This window comes from Heterodontus francisci, chromosome 4, assembly GCF_036365525.1.
Source record: "Heterodontus francisci isolate sHetFra1 chromosome 4, sHetFra1.hap1, whole genome shotgun sequence".
In the NCBI taxonomy this organism is placed as follows: Eukaryota; Metazoa; Chordata; class Chondrichthyes; order Heterodontiformes; family Heterodontidae; genus Heterodontus; species Heterodontus francisci.
This window is the reverse complement of record NC_090374.1, coordinates 56,551,028-56,570,541: the sequence shown is the minus strand read 5'-3', so window position 1 is coordinate 56,570,541 and position 19,514 is coordinate 56,551,028. Positions and strand designations below refer to the sequence as shown.

At 43.5% G+C, this 19,514-nt stretch overlaps 1 protein-coding gene across 5 annotated transcripts in view; it reads left to right on the top strand.

Moving 5' to 3' along the window:
• The window catches only part of gtf2h2 (general transcription factor IIH, polypeptide 2), a 56,183-nt gene that overhangs the window by 17,090 nt on the left and 19,579 nt on the right, over positions 1-19,514 (top strand). For all 5 annotated transcript variants that reach the window (XM_068029575.1, XM_068029572.1, XM_068029574.1 and 2 more), the window contains 5 exons: positions 11,078-11,132; positions 12,415-12,520; positions 12,710-12,800; positions 14,020-14,107; positions 18,856-18,963. In XM_068029575.1, coding sequence (XP_067885676.1) covers positions 11,078-11,132; positions 12,415-12,520; positions 12,710-12,800; positions 14,020-14,107; positions 18,856-18,963 — 448 coding nt within the window. The remainder of the gene's footprint in view (positions 1-11,077; positions 11,133-12,414; positions 12,521-12,709; positions 12,801-14,019; positions 14,108-18,855; positions 18,964-19,514) is intronic.

Here is a 19,514-nt window from a genome sequence, read left to right as displayed (position 1 = left end):
CACCACATCCACGGCTTTACCCTCATCCACCTATTTGGTCACCTTCTCGAAAAACTCAATAAGGTTTGTGAGGCACGACCTACCTTTCACAAAACCGTGCTGACTATCGCAAATGAACTTATTCTTTTCAAGATGATTATAAATCCTGTCTCTTATAACCTTTTCCAACATTTTACCCACAACCGAAGTAAGGCTCACAGGTCTATAATTACCAGGGCTGTCTCTACTCCCCTTCTTGAACAAGGGGACAACATTTGCTATCCTCCAGTCCTCCGGCACTACTCCTGTCGACAATGACGACTTAAAGATCAACAACAACGGCTCTGCAATCTCCTCCCTGGCTTCCCAGAGAATCCTAGGATAAATCCCATCTGGCCCAGGGGACTTATCTATTTTCACTCTTTCCAAAATTGCTAACACCTCCTCCTTGTGAATCTCAATCCCATCTAGCCTAGTAGGCTGTATCTCAGTAATCTCCTCGGCAACATTTTCTTTCTCTACTGTAAATACTGACGAAAAATATTCATTTAACGCTTCCCCTATCTCCTCTGATTCCGCACACAACTTCCCACTACTATCCTTGATTGGCCCTGTTCTAACTCTTATCATTCGTTTATTCCTGATATACCTATAGAAAGCCTTAGGGTTTTCTTTGATCCTATCCGCCAATGACTTCTCGTGTCCTCTCCTTGCTCTTCTTAGCCCTCCCTTTAGATCCTTCCTGGCTAGCTTGTAACTCTCAAGCGCCCTAACTGAGCCTTCACGTCTCATCCTAACATAAGCCGCCCTCTTCCTCTTGACAAGCGCTTCAACTTCTTGAGTAAACCACGGCTCCCTTGCTCGACAACTTCCTCCCTGCCTGACAGGTACACACTTATCAAGGACACGCATTAGCTGCTCCTTGAATAAGCTCCACATTTCGTTTGTGCCCATCCCCTGCAGTTTCCTTCCCCATCCTACACATCCTAAATCTTGCCTAATCGCGTCATAATTTCCTTTCCCCCAGCTATAATTCTTGCCCTGCGGTATATACCTGTCCCTGCCCATCGCTAAGGTAAACCTAACCGAATTGTGATCACTATCGCCAAAGTGCTCACCTACATCTAAATCAAACACCTGGCCGGGTTCATTACCCAGTACCAAATCCAATGTGGCATCGCCCCTGGTTGGCCTGTCCACATACTGTGTCAGAAAACCCTCCTGCACACACTGGACAAAAACAGACCCATCTAAAGTACTCGAACTATAGTATTTCCAGTCAATATTTGGAAAGTTAAAGTCCCCCATAACCACTACCCTGTTACTCTCGCTCCTGTCGAGAATCATCTTCGCTATCCTTTCCTCTACATCTCTGGAACTATTCGGAGGTCTATAGAAAACTCCCAACAGGGTGACCTCTCCTCTCCTGTTTCTAACCTCGGCCCAGACTACCTCAGTAGACGAGTCCTCAAACGTCCTTTCTGCCGCTGTAATACTTTCCTTGATTAACAATGCCACACCCCCCCCTCTTTTACCCTCTTCTCTGTTCTTTCTGAAACATCTAAATCCCGGAACCTGCAACATCCATTCCTGCCCCTGCTCTACCCATGTCTCCGAAATGGCCACAACATCAGGATCCCAGGTACCAACCCATGCTGCAAGCTCACCCGCCTTATTCCGGATGCTCCTGGCGTTGAAGTAGACACACTTTAAACCAAGTTCTTGCTTGCCAGTGCCCTCTTGTGTCCCTGTAACCTTATCCCCTACCTCACTACTCTCAACAGCCTGTACACTGGCACTGCAATTTAGGTTCCCATTCCCCTGCTGATTTAGTTTAAACCCCCCCGAAGAGCACTAACAAATCTCCCCCCCAGGATATTGGTACCCCTCTGGTTCAGGTGAAGACCATCCTGTTTGTAGAGGTCCCACCTACCCCAGAAAGAGCCCCAATTATCCAGGAAACCAAAACCCTCCCTCCTACACCATCCCTGCAGCCACGTGTTCAACTCCTCTCTCTCCCTATTCCTCTCTTCGCTAGCACGTGGCACAGGCAACAACCCAGAGATAACAACTCTGGTTGTTCTCGCTCTAAGCTTCCACCCTAGCTCCCTGAATTTCTGCCTTAAATCCCCATCTCTCTTCCTACCTATGTCGTTGGTGCCTATGTGGACCACGACTTGGGGGTGCTCCCCCTCCCCCTTAAGGATCCCAAAAACACGATCGGAGACATCACGTACCCTGGCACCTGGGAGGCAACACACCAACCGTGAGTCTCTCTCGTTCCCACAGAACCTCCTATCTGTTCCCCTAACTATGGAGTCCCCAATGACTAATGCTCTGCTCCTCTTCCCTTTTCCCTTCTGAGCAACAGGGACAGACTCTGTGCCAGAGACCTGCACCCCATTGCTTACCCCTGGTAAGTCGTCCCCCCCAACAGTATCCAAAACGGTATACCTGTTGTTGAGGGAAACGGCCACAGGGGATCCCTGCACTGCCTGCTGGTTCCCTTTCCTTCCCCTGACGGTAACCCATCTACCTACTTCTTTTACCTGAGGTGTGACTGCCTCCCTATAACTCCTGTCAATAATCCCCTCCGCCTCCCGAATGATCCGAAGTTCATCCAGCTCCAGCTCCAGTTCCCTAACGCGGTCTGCGAGGAGCTGGAGTTGGGTGCACTTCCCGCAGATGCAGTCAGCAGGGACACTCTTGGCGACCCCTACCTCCCACATTCTGCAGGAGGAACATACAACTGCCTTTACCTCCATTCCCACTATTCTAGATTCCCAATAAATCTACTGAAAAACCAAACGAAAAAAAAAGTCAAAACTTGTTCGCTTAGCAATCCGACGGACTGAAGTTTTAAATAAAAAGCTTACCTTATCAACACCCTAGAGTCCTTTATTTTGGTTAGAGGAGGAGGGTGGGTGGGAGACACTACATGTGTAGTGTCTCGGGTACTGCCACTGCCCAAATAAATAGTTTTCCCCTACCCAGCAGTCCCCGGTCCTCCGAAACAAAAAAGGGATTAACTTGTAACTTACTGAAATTGACCGCTCAGCTGAAAGTCCGCTCCGCACCCCGTTCTATCAAGGCTGCTCCTCGCAAAAGACAAAGATTTTAAAACTGCCCAAATAAATAGATAGTTTTCCCCTACCCAGCAGTCCCCGGTCCTCCGAAACAAAAAAGGGATTAACTTGTAACTTACTGAAATTGACCGCTCAGCTGAAAGTCCGCTCCGCACCCCGTTCTATCAAGGCTGCTCCTCGCAAAAGACAAAGATTTTAAAACTGCCCAAATAAATAGATAGTTTTCCCCTACCCAGCAGTCCCCGGTTCTCCGAAACAAAAAAGGGATTAACTTGTAACTTACTGAAATTGACCGCTCAGCTGAAAGTCCGCTCCGCACCCCGTTCTATCAAGGCTGCTCCTCGCAAAAGACAAAGATTTTAAAACTGCCCAAATAAATAGATAGTTTTCCCCTACCCAGCAGTCCCCGGTCCTCCAAAACAAAAAAGGGATTAACTTGTAACTTACTGAAATTGACCGCTCAGCTGAAAGTCCGCTCCGCACCCCGTTCTATCAAGGCTGCTCCTCGCAAAAGACAAAGATTTTAAAACTGCCCAAATAAATAGATAGTTTTCCCCTACCCAGCAGTCCCCGGTCCTCTGGCTCCACGCATAGATTCCCATCTCTGCCCTTGAGTGGGCCAACCCTTTCCCTGGTTACCCTCTTGCTCTTTATATATGTATAAAAAGCCTTGGGATTTTCCTTAATCCTGTTTGCCAATGACTTTTCATGACCCCTTTTAGCCCTCCTAACTCCTTGCTTAAGTTCCTTCCTACTGTCTTTATATTCCTCAAGTGCTTCATCTGTTCCTAGCCTTCCAGCCCTTACAAATGCTTCCTTTTTCTTTTTGACTAGGTTCACAATATCCCGTGTTATCCAAGCTTCCCGAAACTTGCCAAACTTGTCTTTCTTCCTCACAGGAACATGCTGGTCCTGGATTCTAATCAGCTGACGTTTGAAAGACTCCCACATGTCAGATGTTGATTTACCCTCAAACAGCCGCCCCCAATCTAAATTCTTCAGTTCCTGCCTAATATTGTTATAATTAGCCTTCCCCCAATTTATCACCTTCACCCGAGGACTACTCTTATCCTTATCCACAAGTACCTTAAAACTTATGGAATTATGGTCACTGCTCCCGAAATGCTCCCCCACTGAAACTTCGACCACCTGGCCGGGCTCATTCCCCAATACCAGGTCCAGAATGGCCCCATCCCTAGTTGGACTATCTACATACTGTTTCAAGAAGCCCTCCTGGATGCTCCTCACAAATTCTGCCCCATCCAAGCCCCTAGCACTGTGTGAGTCCCAGTCAATATTGGGGAAGTTAAAATCACCCACCACTACAACCCTGTTACCTTTACATCTTTCCAAAATCTGTCTACATATCTGCTCCTCTGCCTCCCGCTGGCTGTTGGGAGGCCTGTAGTAAACCCCCAACATCGTGACTGCACCCTTCCTATTCCTGAGCTCCACCCATATTGACTCGCTGCATGACCTCTCTGAGGTGCCCTCCCGCAGTACAGCTGTGATATTCTCCTTAACCAGTACTGCAACTCCCCCACCCCTTTTACATCCCCCTCTATCCCGCCTGAAGCTTCTAAAGCCTGGAGCATTTAGCTGCCAATCCTGCCCTTCCCTCAACCAAGTCTCTGTAATAGCAACAACATCATATTTCCAAGTACTAATCCAAGCTCTAAGTTCATCTGCCTTACCTGTTATACTTCTCGCATTGAAACAAATGCACTTCAGACCACCAGTCCAGCTGTGCTCAGCAACATCTCCCTGCCTGCTCTTCCTCTTAGTCTTACTGGCCTTATTTACTCGTTCCCCCTCATTTATTTCACTTGCTGTCTTACTGCTCTGGTTCCCACCCCCCTGCCACACTAGTTTAAACCCTCCCGAGTGACGCTAGCAAACCTTGCAGCCAGGATATTAGTGCCCTTCCAGTTTAGATGCAACCCGTCCTTCTTGTACAGGTCGCATCTGTCCCTGAAGAGAGCCCAATGGTCCAGATATCTGAAACCCTCCCTTTTACACCAGCTGCTCAGCCACGTGTTTAGCTGCACTATCTTCCTATTTCTAGCCTCACTGGCACGTGGCACAGGGAGTAATCCAGAGATTACAACCCTAGAGGTCCTGTTTTTTAAATTACTACCTAACTCCCTAAAGTCCCCCGGCAGGACCTCATCACTCTTCCTGCCTATGTCATTGGTACCGATGTGTACCACAACTTCTGGCTGTTCACCCTCCCCCTTCAGAATGCCCTCTGTCCGTTCAGAGACATCCTTGACCCTGGCACCAGAGAGGCAACATACCTTCCTGGAGTCTCTTTCACATCCACAGAAGCGCCTATCTGTGCCCCTGACTATAGAGTCCCCTATAACTATTGCTCTTCTGCGCTTTGTCCCTCCCTGCTGAACAACAGTGCCAACCGTGGTGCCACTGCTCTGGCTGCTGCTGTTTTCCCCTGATAGGCCATTCCCCCCCAACAGTATCCAAAACGGTATACTTATTAGAGAGGGGGATAGCCACAGGGGATTCCTGCACTGACTGCTTGCCCCTTCTAGCGGTCACCCATCTATCTGCCTGCACTTTGGGTGTAACCACTTCTCTAAAACTCCTGTCTATGACGCTTTCCGCCACCTGCATGCTCCTAAGTGCATCCAGTTGCCGCTCCAACCGATCCATGCGGTCTGTGAGGAGCTGCAGATGTAGTCGCCTGGAACGCTGGAAGCGTCACAGACTTCCCACATCTCACAGGTGAAGCACTTCACCCCTCTAACTGTCATTTCTATCACTAATTAGTTCATTGATATAAAATAAATAAATATTTATTAATTCCTTACTAAATTATGATACACTTCACTATGTGGTCCCTGGTGCTAGATTTCTACAATAAATATTAAATGCTGTCTAAATACAGTAATCTCCTCCCTCTGGTTTAGTTACTCTACTTATTAATTAGTTAATTAGTGTTTTAATCAATTTTTATCAGTTTTATTTTCAAATTCGGTATTTATTCCCTACCAGCCAATCAGGTCACAGCTTTCCTGTGACGTCACTTTTTCAGTTTTTTTTTTCCCACCCTGCCGAAGCTGCCGAATCGCTAGGTAAGTACTTTATACTGAAACTTACCTTCCCAGCTGCCCCCTGGCTCGCACTCTCACTGCTACCGCTGTTCAAAAAGAAGCTGCCGAATTGCTAGGTAAGTACTTTATAGTGAAACTTACCTTCCCAGCTGCCCCCTGGCTCGCATTCTCACTGCTACTGCTGTTCATCCTTCCTGCATCTACCCTGTTCAAGCCCTGTAAGAATTTTTTATGTTTGAATGAGATCACCACTCATTCTTCTAAACTCCAGGGAATCAAGGCCCAGTCTGTTTAATCTTTTCTCATCAGACAATCCCTCCATCCCAGGAATTAGTTTGGTAAAACTTTGCTCCCTCTATGGCAAGTATATCTTTCCTTAGGTTCTTTTCTTTCTTCCTTTTGGGCCTCCTTATCTCGAGAGACAATGGATATGCGCCTGGAGGAATCTGCACACAATACTCCTGGTGTGGCCTCACCAAGACTCTATATAATTGCACCAAGATATCTTTACTTCTATATTCAAATCCTCTTGTAATAAAGGCCAACATGCCATTTGCCACCTTAAAAGCTTGCTGTACCTGCTGTTAGCTTTCAGTTATTTGTGAACAAGGAAACCCAAGTCCCTTTGAAGTTCAATACTTCCCAGCCTTTCACCATTTAAGAAATCCTCTGTATTTCTGTTTTTCCTACCAAAGTGGATAACCTCACATTTCTCCACATTGTATTGCATCTGCCAAATTTTTGTCCACTTGCTTAGCCTCTCCAAATCCCCTTGATGCATCTTTGCATTCTCCTCACAACTCGCACTTCCACCTAGTTTTGTGTCATCTGCAAACTTGGAAATATTACATTTAATCCCCACATCTAAGTCATTGATATTGATTGTGAATAGCTGGGGCCCAAGCACTGATCGTTGCGGTACCCCACTAGTCACAGCCTGCCAACCTGAAAATGTCCCATTTATTTCTACTCTTTGTTTTCTGTCCATTAACCAGTTCTCAATCCATACCAGTATATTCCCCCCAATCCCATGTTTTGGAATTTTGTTTACTAACCTCTTGTGTGAGACCTTATCAAAAGCTTTTTGAATATCTAAATATACCACATCCCTTATCTATTATGCTAGTTACATCCTCAAACAATTCCAACAGGTTTGTTAAACATGACTTCCCTTTCATAAATCCATGTTGACTCTGCCCAATCCTACCATTATTTTGTAAGTATCCAGTTATCTCATCCTTTATTTATAGATTCTAGCATTTTTCAGACAACTGATGTCAGACTAACAGGTCTGTAGTTCCCCGTTTTCTCTCTCCCTCCTTTCTTAAATAGTGGGGTTACAATTGCTACCTTTCAATCTGCAGGGACCATTCCAGAGTCTGTAGAATTTTGAAAGGTTCTTCTTCTTTGGCCTCCTTGTCTCGAGAGACAATGAGTAAGCGCCTAGAGGTGGTCAGTGGTTTGTGAAGCAGCGCCTGGAGTGGCCATAATGGCCAATTCTACATTGACGGACTCTTCAACAGGCGCTGCAGATAAAATTGGTTGTCGAGGCTGTTACACAGTTGGCTCTTTCCTTGTGCTTCTGTCTTTTTTTCCTGTCAACTGCTAAGTCTCTTCAATTCGCCTCTCTTTAGCCCCGCCTTTATGGCTGTCCGCCAGCTCTGGCGATCACTGGCGACTAACTCCCACAACTTGTGGTCAATGTCACAGGACTTCATGTCATGTTTGCTGATGTCTTTAAAGCGGAGACACGGACGGCCGGTGGGTCTGATACCAGTGACAAGCTCGCTGTACAATGCATCCTTGGGGATCCTACCATCTTCCATGCGGCTCACATGGCCAAGCCATCTCAAGTGCTGCCCGCTCAGTAGGGTGTATATGCTGGGGATGTTGGCCATGTCGAGGACTTCTGCGTTGGAGGTACGGTCCCGCCACCTGATGCCAAGGATTCTCCGGAGGCAGCGAAGATGGATTGAGTTGAGACGTCGCTCTTGGCTGACATACGTTGTCCAGGCTTCGCTGCCATTGAGCAAGGTACTGAGGACACAGGCTTGAAACACTCGGACTTTTGTGTTCTGTGTCAGTGCGCCATTTTCCCACACCCTCTTGGCCAGTCTGGACATAGCAGCGGATTCCTTTCCCAAGCGCTTGTTGATTTCTGCATCGAGAGACAGGTTACTGGTGGTAGTTGAGCCTAGGTAGGTGAACTCTTGAACCACTTCCAGAGCGTGGTCGCTGATATTGATGGATGGAGCATTTCTGACGTCCTGTCCCATGATGTTCATTTTCTTGAGGCTGATGATTAGGCCAAATTCGTTGCAGGCAGCTGCAATCCTGTCGATGAGTCTCTGCAGACACTCGTCAGTGTGAAATGTTAATGCAGCATAGTCAGCAAAGAGGAGTTCCCTGATGAGGACCTTCCGTACTTTGGTCTTCGCTCTTAGACGGGCAAGGTTGAACAACCTGCCATTTGATCTTGTGTGGAGGAAAATTCCTTCTTCTGAAGACTTGAACGCATGTGAGAGCAGCAGTGAGAGGAAGATCCCAAACAGTGTCGGTGTGAGAACACAGCCCTGTTTCACGCCACTGAGGATAGGAAAGGGGTCTGATGAGGCACCGATGCATCTATTATCTCTGTAGCCACTTCTTTCAACACTCTGGGATGTAGATCATCAGGTCCAGGGGATTTATCTACTTTGAGTCCCATTAAATTCCCTCGTACTTTTATTTTACTAATATTAATATCTTGCAGTTCCTCGTTTACATTGGTGCCTTGATTCTCCATTGTTTCTGGGAGGTTTTCAGTATTTTCATCCGTGAAGACAGACACGAAGTATTTGTTTAGTTTCTCTGCCATTTCCTTATCCCCATTATAAATTCAGCTGACATCTCTTGTAATGGACGCACATTTGTTTTTGCTAATCATTTCCTTTTTACATAGCTATAGAAGCTTGTATAGTCTGTTTTAATGTTTTTTTTCTCGCTAGTTTACTGTCATACAAATGAATTTCTATTGGAGCTGACAATTCATCTGCTTTATTGCGGCTCATTAGAACACTGGTCCCAGCATGGTTCAGGTGAAGTCAGTCCCAACTGTACAACCCCCAGTTTCCCCAGTACTCGTGCCAGTGCCTCATGAACCGGAACCCACTTCTCCCACACCAGTCGTTGAGCCACGCATTCATCTCTCTAATCTCATTTACCCTATGCCAATTTGCACGTGGCTCAGGTGTTAATGCCGAGATTATTACCTTTGAGATTCTGCTTTTTAATTTAGTGCCTAGATCCTCATGCTCCATATGAAGAACCTCTTTCCTAGTCCTATCAATGTCATTGGTACCTACATGGACCACGACAACTGGATCCTCCCCCCTCCCACTGTAAGTTCCTATCCAGCCCTGAGCAGATGTCTGGAACCCTAGCACCGGCAGGCAACACAGTCTTCTGGATTCTTGTTCTTGGCTGCAGAGAACAGTGTCTACCCCCCTGACTATGCTGCCCCCTACTCCTACTGCATTCCTTTGAAATCTTCCCACTTGAATGGCTTCCTGTACCATGGTGCCATGGTCAGTCTGCTCATCCACACTACCGCCCTCGCTCTTGTCCGTATAAGCTGCAAGAACCTCGAACTTGTTGCACAATTGCAAAGACTGAGGCTCCTCCACTCCCACCTTCTCGATCCCCTTATCTGCCTGACTCTTAGTCACACACTCCTGTCCCTGACCACTGAACCAAATCATATGACCCTATCCTAAGGGGTCTGACTGCCTTCTGGAACAAAGTATCCAGGTAACTTCCCCACTTCCTGATGCATCGCAATGTCTGCAGCTTGGCCTCCAGCTCATTAACTCTGAGCTGAAGCTCCTCAAGCCGCAGATGCTTACTACAGATGTGGTTGCCGTAGATTGCAGTGGCATCCAGGAGCTCCCACATGCTGCAGCCATGGCACATCACCTGTCCTGCAATCTTTATTGTGTTAATTAAATTTATTTTTCTTAATTAATTTATAGTTCCCCTCTTCACTGAACTCCCTCGCTCACAAAACTCCTGGCTTCATGCTTTGTGTGTTCAAGCAGCACAGTGCAGACAATTCTAATCCCAGTTTTCTGCTCTTTTCCTGTACTCATTAATATTTTTCTTCGGGAGGTTATCTAATTCCATCTTAAATGTGATGATTGACTCTGCTTCAATAGGCACTTGTAACATAGTTCATACTTCAACAACCTTTTCTGTGGGGGAAATTCTTTTCCCTTTAGACTATCGTACTAATTTAATTTTTTGACCCCTGTACTGATGCCCGAATTAATGGAAATTATCTTGCACTGTATACTCTCTCAAACCCTTTCAACATTTTGAATATGTAGGTTTAACGTTGGCTTACTCTCATCTCTGAGTCAGAAGGTTGTGCATGCAAGCCTCACTCCTGAGAATTAAGCACATATCTCGACTGACGTTTCAATGCAGAATTGAGGGAATATTCCCCTGTCAGTCTTTTGGTGAGACTTTAAACTGGGGTTCTGTATTACCCCATGGTAATATTCCAAGAGGAGCAGGGGATTTCTCTTGGTATCTTGGTCAATACTTATTCCTCAACCCACATCAATAATCAGGTCATTTTGTGGTTCTAACAAATATATGTAACAATATGTAACACTCTGAATTTTGTTTTATTTCAAGTTATGAATCAGATTAAGTAAGTTAAATCAACCTGATCAGTGGAATTAATTGTATTACAGGGAGTCATTAAGTATTTTCTCCTTCTGCCATGGATCGAGCAATGATTTATTCCCCCATGAGCCTTTGGACAAGGTACTTGATGTTTCATTTAAATGTCTGGTACAGTCCAAGCTTGATAAAAGACCTTATGTGGATTAAACTTTTTTTTTCATGGCAGCAAAATATTGTCCATTACTAATTGCAATATTTTGTTTTTATTTTTAGATTGGTATCATTATTACGAAAAACAAAAGAGCAGAAAAACTTACTGAACTAGCAGGTAGTGCAGTTTATTCAGTATGTGCTTCATAATTACTTCAATATTGCCTTAAATTATTTGAAGTGTAACATTGGTTGTGTAGCATTGCATTAAGTAGCAAATTGTTGGATAGGATTTTAGCCCCCACTGGGGCCAGGAACAGAGGCTGGCGGGTGTAGAATTTTGCACCGCTGGCCTGCATGCTGGTTGTCGGGCTCCATCCCACTCTCCAGCCAATTTCTCAAAGGAGGGTAGCCTAATAAACTAATTAAAGGTCTATTGAAGGAAGCCAACTGGGATTTTTCAGTCAGCCTCCAGGTCTCCACAGGCAGCCGGGGACAGTTTAGCTGCCTGGAGGTGGTCTCCCAGCAGCAGATTTTGAGCAGGGGTGGTGGGGGGGCCAGCGATCCAGGCAGGCTTGGAGGCCCTCCCTGCCTGGGTTCAGCAGCAGCCACAGGCTACTCTGTGGAGGGGTTCCCATGGTGACCAGGCTGTTGAACCTATTTTTTACTTCAAATTTAAAAAATTGAAGACAGGCCACTAATTGACCAAATTAGGGAAAATCACTATTTTCTATTATCACTGTTCCCCACACGGTGCAGGCTTCTGACCCCCATTTGAGCCTGTTGGTGGGGTTCAGATGCCCGGAGAAAAATCCTGCCCATTGTAAAATTAGATTAAAATACATGCTGAAGAATCTAAACAGCTGGCACCTAAATCTCACCTCTTCTACTCATGAGCATATTACTGGATCCCTGCCTACTTTGTGAATAGAACTTTTGAAACATATCTCTTGAATATTATTAGTAGATTGCATCGCATTCAAGTGAACTCATAACTGTGCTGTGAGTTTCAGAAAGATCTATAAATATACAATTCAGTCTCCTCTGTTGACATTCCCAGAATCATATTGCTTCCAACTGTCTCTTCAAATTTTATTGATGAAGTGTAGTGCATTTGTGTACTGTCAAAAAAGTTACTTGGACAAATCACATAGAGTGGTATCTTAGTCTTTGTTATTCCTTACTCAATAGACACCTGTTTCATTTAAAAATGAATTGAGCAGGTTATCTTCTAGGGGCTACTTCCATCACGTTCCTGTTTTGACCCAGAAGAAATTTCCTTTAAGTCCAGTGTACCTATTGGACCAAATTATTTTGCTTCTCATAACAATTAGTATCAAATGCAGTATACAGATTCCAGTATTTGATTTATTTGAGAGATACAGGTTTTTTAATCCCTAGCACTGAGGTCATTTGCAATTTCCAAATTAAGACTGATTTCGTCATTGTTTCTGCATTAGGAAATCCAAAGAAGCATAAAGAAGCCTTAAAGAAAGCTGTAGGTGTGTCATGCAGTGGAGAGCCTTCACTTTACAATTCACTTTCCTTGGCCATGGAGACTCTGAAGTAAGTGTTTTCTGAACTTTTTAACAACATTTTATCTTTTCACTACCACTACCCCACCCCCTTGTCCCTTAGTTTCTCTGTTTGTTTTGTTCCTGTTTGCATGCTGCTGTTTCACCTGAGATGATTTCAGTTGTGTTTTTACTAAATTCACAGGTGACCAAACCTTAGTTTTGATTTTTCTCCCCAAAGGCACATGCCAGGACACACCAGTCGTGAGATACTTGTCATTTTTAGCAGTCTTACAACATGTGACCCATCTAACATTTATGACCTCATTAAGGTAAATGCTTCATATATTTTGTTCCTAGAAGGTAAAAGTAATCCATATGCAGCTGGCCTGATGGTGTGCTTGTGTGTGTGTGTCTGTCGAGTGATGTGTGTGTCTGTCGAGTGATGTGTGTGTGTGTGTGTGTCTGTCTGTCGAGTGATGTGTGTGTGTGTGTGTGTCTGTCTGTCGTGTGATGTGTGTGTCTGTCTGTCGTGTGATGTGTGTGTCTGTCTGTCGTGTGATGTGTGTGTCTGTCTGTCGTGTGATGTGTGTGTCTGTCTGTCGTGTGATGTGTGTGTGTGTGTCTGTCTGTCGTGTGATGTGTGTGTGTGTGTCTGTCTGTCGAGTGATGTGTGTGTGTCTGTCTGTCGTGTGATGTGTGTGTGTGTCTGTCTGTCGTGTGATGTATGTGAGGTCATTGGGTAACCCAGACCCTGGGTTCCTGCTTTACATTCTTCATATAACAAATACCCCAACAGCAAGAGTTATTTGAAGGAAGTGATTAATAGGGTTGGGACACTTCCATAGAGCAACTAAATAGAAAGAAAGTCAGAGGGTGACTCAACCTGAGTCACTCTTCCACATCTTCTAGAAGATCCCTTGTTGTGTTCTCAGCCTAAGGTGAATTAATCCCATTTTGAAATGCAGAGATGTAGGGAAAGGGCAGGGGAATGGGATGGTGGGTAGCCCTCTTTGGAGAGCTGGCAGAGATGTAACTGTAATACTTACCTTATTATCATCTCTCCAACAAGTGGAATATTCAAGAGGCTTGGTTACTTGTTTTGTGCTGAGTTAATGATCTCAGCTGGGGTGATGGAAGAGGTGCTACATTTGGCTTAAGTGCCATGGATCAGGGAGTAGAAAATCGAGCAAGGTTTCCACTCCTGATTGTTATCTGGAATACCTCTGCTGGAAGTTGCAGATGTGGGTGGCAAGGGAGAACAGTATCAGCTCAACTGTGATGTTCACTGCGGTTGAATAACCTGATGACACTTACTGTCTTCACACATGAACAAGGACCACTATGGTGAAGTACTGGAGGGTAATTGGTACCTCAGCAAAAAATGAATGTCTTCAGAAGAAAGAAAAAGTATTGGTAGAAAAATGTGGATGGAAAAATATTGTAATGCAAGAAATAATTGTATTGTAATTTGTTAGATCTTCTTTGCAGTGTTTTAAGATTTTTGATACAGTAATGCTAATCCATCATTTTTTTTTTTACATTCTGAAGTGCTTGAAGGCTGCTAGAATCAGAGTGTCTGTGATTGGTCTGTCGGCAGAAGTTCGAGTTTGCACTGTTCTCACCCGTGAGACTGGTGGTAGGTAGTCTAAACTAACCAACACATCTTGTTAGGGTTAGGAAAGAAAATGAAAAATGTTTCTTAAAGTGCTTGCTTTAAATCCTACCCAGTGTCTCAGTGGTTAAGACAGTGAGTGGCTGAACCATATAGACCAAGAGATTCCCAGATTTGATCTTTGGTCTGTGCTGAGTTACCTGATTACAGCCAGGGCAGTTGTAAGTGCACTACAATTGATCTCCGTGCTCATGATTAAGAGGAGGAAATTGGGTTGAGTTCCTACTTCTGGCTGCTGTCCAGAAGCCTCTTTTGAAAGTGTGTGTGTGAGCGTTGGGTAATCATAGAACCATAGAATGGTTACAGCACAGAAGGAAGTATAAGTTCTCAGGTAGATCTTACCTGAATGGAGGTGAAACAGAGGATACCCAACCCGCCTCACCTTGGGATTCTTGGCCAAGATACATCTACAAGGTACGGACTCAAGTTCTTTGATCAAGTCAGAAAGTTTATCAGGCTTAACTAAGATATACAAAGTTAATACTTAACAACGGCAATCGGTATTCAGCTGCAACTCTGCACTGATTCTAGCTTCTGAGCTCGTGGGGACACTGACTTCTCTACTTCTTCTCTTGCTGTGTTCTTTTGACCGTAGTCTATCTTCTTCTTCTAGGTGTGCCGACGATGTGCCGTAACCCCTTTTCTCTTATCCTTTTTTGGGGTGCTAGGATCTGAACCATATTAGGTTATGAATTGTTCCAAGTATTGTTCCAATTGGTCCAGTTTGACATCATTGTTAGACCCTAGTTAGTTAATGGTTCAATCTACACACTTTAGAGATGCTTCCTTTCTGTTTTTTTACGACCGAGGTGGGAGAAGTGCACTGTCTTTTCTAGTTCCACTTCTCCATAGGTTACAACATATATTTTAAATGTTTACCCAGTTACTGATATATCATATACTCTACTCTTCATCCCAGAATAAAATATACCAACCAGGTTTCTTTAATAACAACAAAATTATCAGCTTATTATAAAAACAAGACATATCCAGTAATGAAGCAAAGCATTAGCACACAGATTGAAATATGAAAGTTCCCTTTTTAAATACCTCACACACATACTGAAAAAAATAAAGAAATTCTCTCTGCAGAGGCCTTTTACAAAAAAACTGACAAAAAAAGAATACTTTGGCCAAATACTTGCTAATTCTTGAAGAGAAGAAGAGAAGATATGTAAGGATGTCATTTGTTCCTTTTGGTGTTGTGTCCGGGTACAGGGAGACAGGTCACTGAGATCTTATCAAAAGCAGGTCCTTCTGGAGATGTCGAGAATTAGTCTGTTAGGCTTTCCAGGAGAAATGTGGCATTAGGGGTTTTAGTTATAACACTCTGGATTTGCAGGGTTTTTTCAAAGAGTTAGAGAAAGAGGAGCTGACGCTCTGGATTTCTCAGGATCTCTTAGAGAGTTGCAGGAATGATGAGCTGTGGGTTTCTTTTCAGCAGGCTACAAAACTAGCTGCTTTTTTCAACACTGTCCACACCCCAACTGAACCAAAACAATGTCTCAGAAGCGAACCAGTTCCTGACCTTCATAAATCTTGACATGTCACTCCTCATGTCACTTCCCCAATTCACCATGGTTTCTGTTGTTAATTGAGCTTAAGGCATGTGATATCCAGTAAAAATTTGTTTTCAAACAAGACCTCTCAGTCTCCTTTCAGTGAACTTTCAACAAAAAACAAAGTCCAGCATCTGTGAAATCTTCAATCTTCCAAAATGAATCCATTTTCACAATTTAAATACAAGTTCTCAAAAAATTTAACAAAAAATAGAAGCACTTTCATAACACTTTATATTTTAGCAAGGATCCTAAGAGTCACATTCTTGCTGATACCAACCATTTTTGCAATTCTACAGTTTCACATTATCTCATCTCACCCCCTGCAAAGATTGAAGACCTCAGCAGTTATCTTTCCTATTCTTGTTATATACAAGTTTAACAGAGTATATCTTTGAAAAACCAATTCATAATAAAACAAGCATTAGCTCAGACAGACTTCAATATTAGTGTACATAGCTTATAGTTAGTCCTATTAATTTAACTGTCCTTATTTTTCACAAACATTAAATATGCCACGGTCCATAACCCCCACAATGGGGCCCCCTCCAGCTGTACGACTTCTCCTTTTCCCCTGAGATAGCTATATTTCTGCTGCATTGTGGTTTTAACAACTAGACTCTTTGACCTTTCTATCCTTGCTCTTACATAGTGCAGAAAAAAGCATGTTTTCCAAACTCTACAAATGTCAATTCAACATTAAAGAGCTATACATTGACCTATTTCAGTCAAGTCTGTCCATCATGCCTTGCAGTCAAGCCTTGACACTAGTTTCTTGCAGAAGAAATAGTACAAAGTTATTCATAAAAATAAGCGATGAAAATGCTATGAGCCTTCGAGAAGCCATTCAGCCTGTTGTGTCCATGCTGGCTCTCTGCAAGACTAACTCAGCTAGTCCCACTCCTCCACCTTTTCCCCGAAGCTCTGCAAATTTTTTCTCTTCAGATAATTATCCAGTTATCTTTTGAAGGACTCGATTGAGTTTGCCTCCACCACAGTCTCAGGCAGTGCATGCCAGATCCTAATCGCTCGCTGCGTAAAAAGCTTTTCCTCATGTTTCTTTTGCCAATCACCTTAAATCGGTGTCATCTTGTTCTGGATCCTTCGTCCAATGGGAATAGTTTCTCTCCATCTACTCTGTCCAGACCCCTCATGATTTTGAACACTTATCACATCTCTGCTTAATCTTCTCTTCTCCAAGGAGAACAGACCAAACTTCTCCAACCTATTCACTTAACTAAAGTTCCTCGTCCCTGGAACCATTCTTGTGAATCTTTTTTGCATCCTCTCTAATGCTTTAACATCCTTTTGAAAGTGTGGTGCCCAGAACTGGACACAATACTCCACTTGAGGCTGAACCAGTGTGTTATGCAGGTTCATCGTAACTTCCTTGTTTTTGTACTCTCTGCCCTTGTTTATAAAACCCAGGCTCCCATAATCTTTATTAACCACTTTCCCAACCTGCCCTGCAACGTTCAATGATTTGTACATATTCTTCTGCTCCTGCACCCCTTTTAGAATTGTACCCTTTAATTTATATTGCCTCTCCTTGTTCTTCCTACCAAAATGAATCTCTTAACATTTCCCAGCTTTAAATTTCATCTTCCACTTGTCCGTCCATTCCACTAACCTGTCTCTGTTGTCTTAAAGTTTATCACTATCCTCCTCACAGTTCACAATATTTCCAAGTTTTTTGTCATCCGCAAATTTTGAAATTGTGCCCTGTCCACCCAAGTCTAAGTCATTAATAGATATCAAGAAAAGGAGGGGTCCCAACACCAACCCCTGGGGAACTCCATTATATACCTTCCTCCAGTCCAAAAAATAACCATTCACCACTACTCTCTGTTTCCTATCACTCAGCCAATTTCATATTCATGCTGCTACTGTCCCTTTTATTCCATGGGATCTAACTTTACTGACAAGCCTGTTATGTGGCACTTTATCAAATGCCTTTTGGAAGTCCATGTACACCACATTAATCGCATTACCCTCATCAACCTCCTCTGTTAACCTCATCAAAAAACTCAAGCAAGCTAGTTAAACACGATTTGCCTTAACAAATCCATGTTGGCTTTCCTTAATCCACATTCGTCCAAGTGACTATTTATTTTGTCACAAATTATCGTTTCTGACTGGCCTGCAGTTGCTGCTGTGCTTGTCCTTACACCCTTTTTTGAACAAGGGTGTAATTCTCCATTCCTCTTGAATCACACCTGAATCTAAGGAGGATTGGAAGATTATGGCCAGTGCCTCTGCAATTTCCACCCTTACTTCCCTAAGTATCCTTGGATCCATCTCATCCCGTCCTGATGACTTATCAACTTGAAGCACAGGCTCATTGGGCCAAATGCCCTCCTTCTGTGCCGTAAATGACTCTATGATTAACAAGTTAGTTATAATGAATTTGGTCTGTCAGTTGCCTCTGAATGAATGAATGGTTTTAACTCATTTTTTTACCACATGTCAAAAGTGATTTATTGGGAGTGGAATCTTGTTGAGATAAATAAAAGCTGAATATTTCCAGCACTTTCTGTTTTGAATCTTTTTGAGAATTGGTTTGTGTAATGATTCATTCTTCCAAGGAAAATTTTAATTTTTTCTAATATTCTGGTTTACTTTTGTGACTGCTTAACTTTAAATATTTAAGCAAAATACTTAACATACTGTCAGCATCTGACTAACTTTAAACTATTAAGTCAGCATTGCACGATAAATGCTTTTATCATCTGTTTAGTCATATAATTAGATATTTTCTTCCCCAGACCCAATCAAATCAGTAGACCTGATAATAGTAATGTGATGCTTCCCATTGTGAAATTCCTCGATATCTGGAGTCACTTTCGCCAGTACAGCAGCGTGGAGCTGTACATGCACTGTGTAAATGCTGGGTCATGATTTCACTCCTGCAATCCTCTCCACTGCTGTGCTCAGTTCTAGCCATGTCACTATGGGGAAAGCAGAGGTTGGGGGAGGGACTGGCCAATCTTGTGAACTTTTTGCTGGCTGATTCTTAGTGGCAGTGACAAAATCATTGAAACATTGTGAAGCCTAAAGGAAACCAGGAAAACAAAGGCGATCAAAAATGAAATAATTTAGATTACAAAATTGTGGCATCTTAAATATGTAATTATTTCTGTGGTCCCTTTCTAGGTACATATCATGTTATTTTAGATGAAAGCCATTTTAGAGATCTGCTTAATTATCATGTCAGTCCTCCACCTGCCAACTCCAATTCAGAGTGTTCTCTCATTCGTATGGGTAGGTACATTCTTACTCAATAAATCCTTTAGTACATAATAAGCTTTATATTCTTTGCATCTTGGAACATACATATATTGTTTTTGCATGCAGTAACTGTAAAAGTTATTTTCTCAGTTTAATTCAGACTATTTTGGACCTGTGTCAGGCCAAGGAATGCAGTATTCGCTGGGCAAACCTTTTTCATCATTAACACTTTCATAACCACATGATGTTTATTATGAGACCATGAGAGGCATTAGCAGACAGCATCTTGACACACTGCTGAAGTTCCATTCTGAGAGGAAAAACATTCTGAGTACAGTTGCTGTCGACTGCAAGTTTTTTTCATTCATGGGATGTGGGCATCGCTGGCTAGGCCAGCATTTATTGCCCATCCGTAATTGTTCTTGAGAAGGTGGTGGTGAGCTGCCTTCTTGAACATGTGGAGTCCATGTGGGGTAGGTATACTAACAGTGCTGTTAGGAAGGGAGTTCCAGGATTTTGACCCAGTGACAGTGAAGGAATGGCGATATAGTTCCAAGTCAGGATGGTGTGTGGCTTGGAGGGGA